Here is a 10,503-nt window from a genome sequence, read left to right on the forward strand (position 1 = left end):
GGTTTGCTTTCAATTAAGAATATTCACACATTTGGTTCAGTTAGAATACCGCTACTATTTGCGCCACACTACAGCACTCGCCAGTGTGACCACACTGCTAGCAAATGCCAAAGGCAGCGGCAGAAGCAGCAGTCTCCAAGAAGTTTTTGATATAGTTCCGACTTTTACTAGTTTATTTGATGGCTTTTCCCACCACAAGTGCCCAGCAAGCCGAGACGAACCGCAAGATACTCGAGGAGATCCAGACGAAGAAGCAGTTGCTCGCGGGCGGGATCATAAACCTTGGCCTGAGTCCGCCGAACCAGGTGAGTTCGTTGGGAGCATGGCGATTGCAAAATGTGTTTGCCTTCTACTTCAATCGTAGATGCCCGCACCCCAGTTGCTGGGACAGCCGACGACAGTGAATCCAGACTTCCAGGCGGGCGTGGGCATTGCCACTAATGCCACATCCACCACCCGCTCTGCATTTAATCCAACGAGCTCTACGACTTTGGGCTTCTTTATACCTCAGGATTCGTATTTTGGAAATAGCTTTATACCCGTGCTGCCTCGCCTGGAGCCGCTGCCGTCGCCTGCGACCACGCCCACCGCACCGCCCAGCCACAGTATCAGCAAATAGCCGGATCCGCAATGGCCCGGATGAAGCTGAGGAAACTGGAGGAGTACCTTCAGGGCGTTGATGGCTTCGAACAGCCCAAGATCCTATTGGAACAGTACCCCACTCCGCCGCACATAGCTGCCTGTATGGCCCATCATATGCAGTCGCAGCACGAGGACATCGAAGGAAAGCTGGTCGGAGATCTGGGCTGCGGCTGCGGAATGCTCAGCATTGCTTCCACTCTGCTGGGCGCCCAGCTCACGGTGGGCTTCGAACTGGACGGCGATGCCGTGGACACCTTTAGGGGCAATGTAGTGGAGATGGAGCTACCCAATGTCGACTGCGTGCGGGCGGATGTGCTGCAGTTGATCGGCAGCAAGTGGGAGAAGTCCTTCGACACGGTGCTAATGAACCCCCCATTCGGCACGAAACACAATGCCGGCATGGACATGCGGTTTCTGAAGGTGGCCCTACGGTTGGCCAACAGAGCAGTTTACTCCCTCCACAAGACGTCAACAAGGTGAGTTAGTATAAAATTAATTATAATCGATACTCGTACAGGAAAAGGGAAGATTTGATTAGGATTACTATCCGTGTCAAGCCCGCACATTGCCAAAATGTTTTGAAATGTTTATTTTATTCATTTCCTTTCCGATTTCTATCCGTATTCAACGAAATTTCGAATTTTTCCCTAGCAAACCCCGTATTTTATACCAGGGCTTGGATTTAATATTATCTCTTGTTTTTTAATGTAAATGCATTGAGCTTTTAAATATATACATTAAATCGAAGCGAACTCTTAGTTAAACAGATACTCAGGTAGTATGCTTGGTGGTCTATATATATATATAAATATATTGATATTCAATATTCAATATATGAATGTACATATGCAGATTTATACTTCAAGAGTATCTGCTGGTATAAACAGATGCGCAATCTTTTGTTATTGGCACAGTAAACAAAATATACAATTGTGCCCGCTTTTTGGTAAATGTTCTTCCTTACCGCTGTTTATGCTATTGTTGTTGTCTTGTTAAGAGCGCTGCTCACAACTATAAAAAACCGCAGAAACACCAACAAGTTACAGATAGCAACCAGAAGTCAGCAGCAAGATGGTCCCCTCACGTAGCGTGTCAATCCTCGCTGTGGTGCTAGCAATTCTTTTGGCCTCCATGTTTACTGAAGCGCAGATCCTGGGCCGCGGCCAATGCCGCCTCACCGCCATTCGAGTGTCCGCTGGCGGGACAGTGTGCGAGAGACTCTGCTTCCGAAAAGACTACCGCGGTCCGCCGAACCTCTGCCGCCGCATCCCCAGAGATGCAGTGGTTCCTGTCTGCTCGGGTGGATGCTGCCGCAGCGGTCCCAACTGCCTGCAGCTGCTTTACACATAAAGTACTTGGATAAGATGCAGCACGTTTCATCAATAGTTTAGATTTTAGTGAGAAACTATGAATATTAAATATTTCAAAATATATATGCTACTCATTATGAGAGGATGAGTTCTTTAATTAAAAGGGTATATTATTATTCTACCCCTTCCTTCCTGTTAGAATAATCAAACCTACACAACTTTGAAATAGTACATCAAAGCCAATTTTAATATCAATTTTAATTATTCGCAGGTCGTACATTCAGAAAAAGTCACTGGAATGGGGCGCCCGCGGCTCTGTGGTCGCCGAACTCCGGTACAACATCGACGCCAGCTACAAGTTCCACAAGCAGAAGTCGAGGGATATCGAGGTGGACTTCTGGCGCTTTGAAATCGGTCAGGAATAGGAATAATTATATCGGTTGCATTTAGTTTCGGACATTATATGTATTTGTATTTTAAATTGTAGCACATTAAAATTTATAGTATGTGTTATCTACTCCACATTGAAGACAACGCCCTGGGCGCAGGCCAATTCCCCGGAGTGGTTGACTGTAATGGTGGCCCGCTTGCAATACTGCTTCCAGGCATCCGATCCGGACTCGCGACCTCCTCCTGTGGCCTTTTCGCCTCCGAAAGCTCCTCCAATCTCGGCGCCGTTGGTGGTGGTGTTGATGTTAACGATACCGCAATCGGAACCCTTGGCTCCAATCCACTTGAAGGCCTGCCCGATGTTCTCGGTGAAAATGGCAGAGGATAAGCCCTGTTCCACCTCATTGTTCCATTCGATGGCCTGGTCCACGTTTTTGGCTTTGAGAATGTACACGATCGGTGCAAAGGTTTCGCGATGGACAACGCTGGCATCGTGCGGCAATCCAGTGATCACAGTGGGCTCTACGTAAAAACCATCCCGCTGGATGACATTGCCTCCGAAGGCCACCGTTCCTCCTAAGGATTTCGCTTCCGCGATAGCCACCTTGTAGTTCTCCACGTTTTGTTGCGTGTGCACGGGACCCACCAGGGTTTGAGCTTCAAGCTGGTGGCCAATCTTGGGAATTAGCTGTTTGTATTTACCAACCAGCTCCTTTACGAACTGATCGTGTAGCTTTTCGTGGACAATAATCCTCCTGGTGGTGGTGCATCTTTGACCACTGGTTCCAATGCAGCCGAAGAGTGCTGCGTCCAGGGCCATCTTCACGTTGGCAGATTCATCGATGATTAGGGCATTATTACCGCCTAACTCGAGGATCACCTTGCCGAATCTGCGCTGCACTTCGACGCCCACATCCCGACCAGTCTGGCAGCTGCCGGTAAAGGATACGAGGTTAACTCTCTTATCAGCCACCAAGGTCTGACCCACATCGGTTCCTCCTTGGCACAGGGTCACCACCGGCGGCAGATTGTTCCTGCGCAGCACTTCAGCCACAATTTTCGTGGTCGCCACCGAGACCAAGGGAGTGCTGGGAGCTCCCTTCCACAGCACACTGTTGCCGGTGGTTAGGGCGATGGCAGCATTCCAGCCGAACACAGCATTGGGGAAATTGTAGGCCGAAATAACGCCCACCACTCCCAGCGGACGCCAGGCCTCCAAAATCGAGTGATCCGCACGCTCCGAATTGATCAGCTGGCCGGAGTAAATCCTGGAGAGGCCAACGGCGTAGTCGCAGATATCTATGAACTCCTGAACCTCGCCCTGTCCCTCGCTGTAGATTTTTCCCACCTCCAGGGAGACGAGCTTTCCTAGGGGTTCCTTGTACTTTCTCAGCTCATCGCCGATTTGGCGGACTATCTCGCCGCGGACGGGAGCTGGAACCTGTCGCCACTGCTTGTAGGCTTCCACCGCCAGCCCGATGGTCTGCTCGAGCTCCTGGACATTTCCCTGACGCACTTTGGCAATCGGTCGACCAGTTCCGGGATCGTAGCTGGTAACGGATGGCCCACGACCCTGCCACTGACCCGAATAAACACCTGGATTGTCGCGCTCCAGTCCCAATTCTTTCAGGAAACTGTACTCCGGCTGGTCAATGAGAAATGATGAGGACGATGAGTAGCTGGCGGATTGGGTAACCAGGCGGCGCGGCAGCGCCAGCTTCGAAATATTTCTCAAGTGTGCCAACATGCTGCATAAATAAATAAATATGTTTACATATATTATGAATTTGTAAATAATAGAGTTGGATAGCATTCAGTTGTTATCAGTGATCCATATTTTCGTATTTTAGTATCACTTAATATAAAGGAAGAGTTGTTAAATAGTTCATAGGAGCTTGAGATTGAATTATATACTATATATTGTATTGTGGGGGCATGTTAAGATCCAGGGTTATTTCTATGAAGAATTGTTCTTCTGGCGGAGGAGAACGTGAGGAGATTTATGGATTACTGATTAAGAGCTGATACCACTCTTATCGAGCGATAACAGCACCGTCTGTTCTCTGGTTGCTGGCTGGAAAGTTTTGTTTTCAGATCCCCAGCAGAGCGGATCCACTGATAGCATCTCCACTAGAAGGTACTCACTTGGTAGGTGTCCGGATCGATGGAACGACTGACTGGCCGAGTCGCGAGTCAATTATCAACTGACGGCGGATTCTGAATGCTGAACCAGCGGGACAAATCGGCTTTTGTGTGCAGCTTATCGCAGCCGCAAACTGAATTGAATGCTTGAGGAGAGGGGGAGGTAGGGGAGCTCCCCTGGTTCTTATCAATTGAATTAAAAAAATTTAGAGGTTGAGTGCAGCGCGGTCATGAAAAAGTAGCATACTTTCAGATGGTTAGTCGAATATTTTGATGTGTTGGTTTTGACCATTTCCCTAGGATCCATCGTATATAGGAATCTCTTGATACTGTTGCACTAATTTTAGTATTGTGAATTTATTATTCATATTTGTTTTAGTTATCACCAATTCTAATTTTAGTTAAGCTGCGCGTTTTTGGAATGTCCTGTTAAAATATCGCTGTTCATATCCGATTTCCGCTTTCGATTGGCTAAATCCTCTGTTTCCCTAGCAACAAACGAACTTAATAAAATGTTTGTTTGTTAGCACATATTCAGCAGTTTGTTTGCCGTTGAAAGTTTATTGTTAAAGTGTTTGAAACAGGACCTACATAATGGAGGTGCTCGAAGAGGGAAACTTAATGGACAGAGTGCCCATTTTACTGCAGCGCGATCTCGAGTTTTACCAGGTTCAATACCCTAATCCTGACATTGTTGGACATTACGTAACCCATCTCCACATAACAGACACATCAGCGGGTGCTCCAGGAACCAATTTGCTCCGGAGTTGTGGGTGGAAAGCTGGATTTTCCGCGTTACGCCTCCTTTGCGGCCATTAAATTAATAAGATGGTAGGTACATTTATACTATATTTTTCACGGATTCGATGAATCTATTTATTAAGTAAAACAATAGTCAACAATAGAAGCGTATTTATTATTTCTTAGAATTGGTTTCAAAGCTAATGCTCTTTAGTTTTTGTCTACAAAAAAGTTCGGGCAGATGAGTAGTATTGTGTGGTGCGTCCATACCATCATTGGTGCTGGAGGAGTAGATTACCGTACTGATCCATTGATGCAATTGCACTACATCGGTGTAAGATCGCGAGTTGGAGCAGTTCGCCTCGACGGAGTTTGCGATGCCAAACAGAACTGTCCGGTTTGGAAGAATGTAGTCTATTTCACGGGTCAAGGGTGCGCCTGATGGTTCGTCACAGGAGTCCAGATCCTTGTGGCCAGCACAAAACTGGCCCTTGTCCAGTTTTCCACATGCCTGCGGCATACGGACCACTGTTTTGGAGCTCAGTTCCGAGTTCTTCCATGTAGATCCATTGAAGTAGTCCAGTTTATCCAGAATCCAGAATGGTGCAGGATGACCGTCCAAGGACCCACTGCATCTGGCGACAGGCTATCGCGTCTTTCTCCACAGATGTTCTCCAGGAATTGTTCCAATGCTTCCACTATCAGATACCCCTTACTCACATCCCACCTGCACATCACATCCACACCCATCCATACCCATGCAGCGTCAAATCTGCCACGCCCACTCTGGACTATAAGGTCTATTCATCGATTTTCTAAAACAAAAGTTACAATTTCTTTTTATTTGCATTTTCAATAGCTTAATAAAGGGTATCTGACAGTCGGGGCACTCGACTTTTGTTTTAAATTGTCGATGCATGAGAAATATTTGTCAACTTTCTTAGGTGGGAAGATGAATACTTTGCCTCGTACCGCAAGCCATCTGGACTTTTGCACACAGAAAAGGAGATGAACGAAGGAAATTTTGTAAGTTTAATTTATTTAAATAATTTAGAAATTTTTATTTAAAACGCTGTGTTTCTCAGTCAAGTGTCACCGTGAAGACCTCCGATCCGGATAAGTTCGTGCAGCTGGTCACGAAGTCGGCTGACTTGCTGTTGGAGCACATACATCGCCTCTCCCAGGAGTCCTTGGATCACGCCGACCTGTCTGTCCTCACTGCCACCATTGGAGCAGCATCGCTGGTCAAGAACTCGTTGAGTGTCTATATGCAGGCAGCAACCACTACCATATGTCCGCCCAAGGGTGATGAAAAGGGAGGAGCACTCAAACTTAGTTTCAAGCAGTATTCCCAGATGTCCGAGGCTCTGGCCGAACGACTTCTGGATCTCCATTGCCGGCTCCTTTTACTTTACATAATGCAGGATGCCGACTGTCTGCACTGGGAGGATACCCAACCGTTTTTCGAGTCCGAAAGAGGCTCCTATACCGTCCAGATGTGGTGGCATTACATGAGGGGTACACAGACCGATCTGTGGAATTCAGTGCCACCGAAAATGGCCCAAAAGATATTTGCTGGCATGTTGAACGAAACGCTGAGCGTTCTCACTGTCCGATACACTCAGATAGTAACCAGTGTGGCAAGATCGACGCTCCATCTGGTGGATATATGCAACATGTTGCTCTGCATCGCCGAACTGTTGCCCCACATCTGCGAGAGCGGCGAGGCCTATGTGGGACTGCAGCTCAGTAACCAGAGCGTTATCATAAGGGACATCCACGCCAAGTGCAAGGAGCTCTTCTACTGTCTTCTCTTGAGAGGATCGCCATTGGGAGTGCTCTCCAAGGTATGAAGTTATACTTCTCTGTATCTTTAGGGTTTGTAAAACCTTTTATTGGAAATCATATGCTAGTTCAAGATCCTTTGATTTTGCTTTTCAGGTTTTTCGCAAGGGATTGGACAACATGGAAATGTTTAGTTCCCGTCACGGACTGCCCAGTGCCTGGATCATCTTCGCCCTTCCCAGATACTTTCCCAAAGAGCAGTCCTGTCAGTGGGTCACCGAATTCTCTGATCTCTCCACCAACACAGCTATTTCGTTGGACTTGAGGGTACTACTCGCTTTTCCCGAGGCAGATTGGTCATATCTCTTGAAGATTTTACTGATGAGGGATGCCTATCTTACTGGCATTATAATGCGCCACCTGATGCAGTACTTACCCTCATCGGAAAACTTCAAAAATGTGGCAAAGATATCGTTTACCAGTGCTGAGGGTGCCCCTCAGAAGTGCGAGGCATTTTTGTGTCGTGGAGAGTGCTTCAATGTCACAGATTCTATAGCTGGAGATATTGGTAAGATCTAGAATTATATTGTCTAGAATTTGTAACTTTGATAATATATTACTTCTACACAGATCCAGTTGGTCAGTCCAACTACCAGATCGTCCTATCTCTCACCTATTTGGTGGTAGCTGTTGGCAAGGCAGTAGACATCAAGTCCTGCCTGATCAAAACACTGGAGGAACACGCTATTGCTGGATGGAGTGATTGCCTGGACAAGCGACAGGTGTGGAACCAGAAGCGAACCCCCTGGTTAGAGGCCATCATGCACTTCGTGTACCCTGTTCTCGATTGTGTGGTGGACATGTTGGTGAATGCCGTGGAGAACGGAGCCAGTATGTACCAGGCCATGTCCTTGGCCCTGACGTGTGTCTCTGAGATCTGGGATTGCCTGCCCGAGGGGCTGTACAAAATCGCCTCCTTGCTGCAGGACATCATTCCAGTATCGACCAGGCCGTTGGGAGATTCAGTGCTACTGCAGGTGGTTTTTGCGGCACTCTATACAGAGCTGATCAAAACAGCAGAGATGTATGAGCAGGGTGTGTAAACATTTCATACAGTTTCTTTTAATTTTTTGGTTATTTATTTAAATCCTATTCTGATTAGCTAAAGACCTGGACAAGGCTGCCATCTGTTACTCTATATCGGAGGCCATCTGTTCCATTGACGAGGACGACAAGCACACGGATCAGATCGAGCTGTTTCTCAAACAGGCCAAGGAGAGTATCAACTTGGACACGGACTTTGGTGGAACTGCAGGCAGCAATAACCGAGGCGCTGGTGGAATGAGTGCCGTGAGTACCATCAAAATGGACGACCTGGCCCTGACCAATGCGGAGTCCGATCGCCTAAGCCACAGTCCACCCAACAACTATGCCATGGAACTGGATGTGGGAATCGCAGATTACATAGCCGAAGTCCTGGTCAGCGATGTTTTGACCACCAATATCGGGAAACAGGCCCTGAAAGTGGTGTACAACTATTTGAAGTTCAACAAGGACTGGTTGCTCGAGCAGCTGGGAACGGGTGACAATGACCCCAGTCCTTTCCAAGGCATCCAGGGTCAGAATATCAAGGAGGCCAAGACTTCGGTGCTGAGGTCCATGTTCTTCATTGGGAACACCCCCTTCGACCAGCTGCTAACGGGCTCTTTGAAAATCGACTACGTCAGTTGGTTGCAGATGCCGCTGTCCTTGAATCCGGAACGGACCTGGCTGCACTTAACCAGACGCTGCGATTTCCAGGAGGATGCCAAGCTGTCGCTGCCCGAGGTGGCCATGGTGGCCGGGATTACCAAGATAATGAAGCGGCGCAAGGAGTTTCCCAAGTGAGCGGCGCGGAAAGCGTCATTAAGACGGGATGCACTTAAAAAAAATAAATAGTTATGCAGCAACTATGCAAATGAGAAAGATTAAAAAAGCTATCAAAGTTAGTAAGACACCAAACTGGATAAATAAAATATGAAGCCATTCTTAAATGGCTACAAAGTAATTAACTTATATCGTCTAAAAATATCTAAAAGATATTAGCTAACAAAAACAATAAATGTTTATTTTAGCTTGTGTTTTTACCTATGAAAACTAATTTTTAATTGTGTAGAGTGTAAGACCAATTGCAAGCATAGAAGTCCTGGACAAACGAACCCAACTGCAGGAGGTGGTATCAAGGACGACCTTCAGAAGTATTTCGCTGGAATCCTCGAACTGTTCCTTAAGGAAATTAACTTTTCCGAGTGTGGGGCAGCTGTAAATTATGTCGTTGATGGCGGCGGCGACAGTGGAGAGTTTCCTTGGGGGCGACGGCTGCCACTTTGGATGTCATTAACGCCGCATAATGCAAACAAGCCTGATGACAGACACCTTAGCAAATGCACAGGACAATAAGCGGAGGAGCTAAAAAAATATTTACTCGTGCTCCTCCAAAACCCCCATCCTGAATTTGGACCCCATTTAATGTATGAGGATGAGGGCGGTGTAGCAACCGAAAATGTTTTTGTCCACATTCTGCGTACTCACCCGCCTCTTGGCAATTGCTCAGCTTTGCTCCTGGCTGTCTTTTGAGCTTCTTTACGCCTCCCGCCACTCCGCTTCCCTTTCAGCCAGTTATGAAAATTACTGAAACGTGGCCAAAGACGGGTGAGGGAATCCACAGGACCTGCAGGACGAGGGCACGCACACACAGAGCCGCTTCAGCAGTGGCAACAACATGAGGCAGTGGCTTCACACACAGGACAACGTGACAAATAAAATCAAGCTGGCCTTGAGCAATGGGCCAAGTATCCTGTTTTAGGCTTAAAACTCAAATATTTGTCAAATTTAAATATCTTCTTTATACCTAATAGAATATTGGTAACATCGGTTACTCAATAAATAAATAAATTCTTTATCGTTGCAAAAAAGAGTATTAAAAAAGCTAAGAAAATAACTCAGAAAAATTAGGTTCCCGCCCATGGTGCCTTCTTGTAAAAAACCGCAGGACTATAAAGACTGCCCCAATGCGCTACGCTACACAATAAATCGCTGGGAGGAAACACTTTAAATAAAACAACAAATAAAACATACAAACTGTTTTAATTAAAATACCGAAGACAAAAAATAATGAATTATTCATTTGAGTTCTTCAATAATATTAACAATGTTATTCCAAAATGTTGTAGTGTGAATAATGAGTAACCAAATTAAATAATTTCTGATAGAAATTAAATAATTTTAAATTAATATATTTAAAGAGCATAGTTATAAAGAATTCTCATACTGCCAACGCCAAATAAGTTCTCAAATACAAATGATAGTGGATGTCAAAAACAGCTAACCAATTAAAAGCATCTTTAAAACAACATGGATATATTTGCGGTCTCCATAAATCTCAGCATTAAATCGAAAAAACGGATTTAAAAAGAAATAAACACTACTCGTGCGCTCTCGTAACAAATCAACT

At 46.1% G+C, this 10,503-nt stretch overlaps 5 protein-coding genes across 5 annotated transcripts; 4 read left to right on the forward strand and 1 right to left on the reverse strand.

The window, feature by feature from the left end:
- The first annotated feature begins 87 nt into the window (after positions 1 to 87).
- On the forward strand, positions 88 to 648 carry LOC6618400 (SOSS complex subunit C homolog). Its single transcript, XM_002042634.2, has 2 exons — positions 88 to 305; positions 365 to 648. Exons 1-2 carry the CDS (start codon positions 180 to 182, stop codon positions 617 to 619), a joined length of 381 nt encoding a protein of 126 aa, XP_002042670.1. The 5' UTR covers positions 88 to 179; the 3' UTR covers positions 620 to 648.
- LOC6618401 (methyltransferase-like protein 5) lies at positions 606 to 2,469 on the forward strand. Its single transcript, XM_002042635.2, has 2 exons — positions 606 to 1,118; positions 2,224 to 2,469. The coding sequence occupies exons 1-2, from the start codon at positions 631 to 633 to the stop codon at positions 2,375 to 2,377; spliced, it is 642 nt and encodes a 213-aa protein (XP_002042671.1). The 5' UTR covers positions 606 to 630; the 3' UTR covers positions 2,378 to 2,469.
- On the forward strand, positions 1,676 to 2,267 carry LOC116801032. Its single transcript, XM_032718326.1, has 2 exons — positions 1,676 to 2,039; positions 2,224 to 2,267. The coding sequence occupies exon 1, from the start codon at positions 1,714 to 1,716 to the stop codon at positions 1,990 to 1,992; it is 279 nt and encodes a 92-aa protein (XP_032574217.1). The 5' UTR covers positions 1,676 to 1,713; the 3' UTR covers positions 1,993 to 2,039; positions 2,224 to 2,267.
- Positions 2,398 to 4,571, reverse strand: LOC6618402 (putative aldehyde dehydrogenase family 7 member A1 homolog). Its single transcript, XM_002042636.2, has 2 exons — positions 4,488 to 4,571; positions 2,398 to 4,090 (listed from the first exon to the last, which is right to left on the reverse strand). The coding sequence occupies exon 2, from the start codon at positions 4,087 to 4,089 to the stop codon at positions 2,467 to 2,469; it is 1,623 nt and encodes a 540-aa protein (XP_002042672.1). The 5' UTR covers position 4,090; positions 4,488 to 4,571; the 3' UTR covers positions 2,398 to 2,466.
- Positions 4,572 to 4,992: 421 nt separating this feature from the next.
- On the forward strand, positions 4,993 to 9,146 carry LOC6618403. The gene is made up of 7 exons (XM_002042637.2): positions 4,993 to 5,153; positions 5,212 to 5,315; positions 6,170 to 6,251; positions 6,311 to 7,072; positions 7,167 to 7,578; positions 7,641 to 8,105; positions 8,173 to 9,146. Exons 1-7 carry the CDS (start codon positions 5,079 to 5,081, stop codon positions 8,895 to 8,897), a joined length of 2,625 nt encoding a protein of 874 aa, XP_002042673.1. The 5' UTR covers positions 4,993 to 5,078; the 3' UTR covers positions 8,898 to 9,146.
- The last annotated feature ends 1,357 nt before the right edge of the window (positions 9,147 to 10,503 follow it).

Source organism: Drosophila sechellia, chromosome 3L (genome assembly GCF_004382195.2).
Source record: "Drosophila sechellia strain sech25 chromosome 3L, ASM438219v1, whole genome shotgun sequence".
NCBI lineage: Eukaryota > Metazoa > Arthropoda > Insecta > Diptera > Drosophilidae > Drosophila > Drosophila sechellia.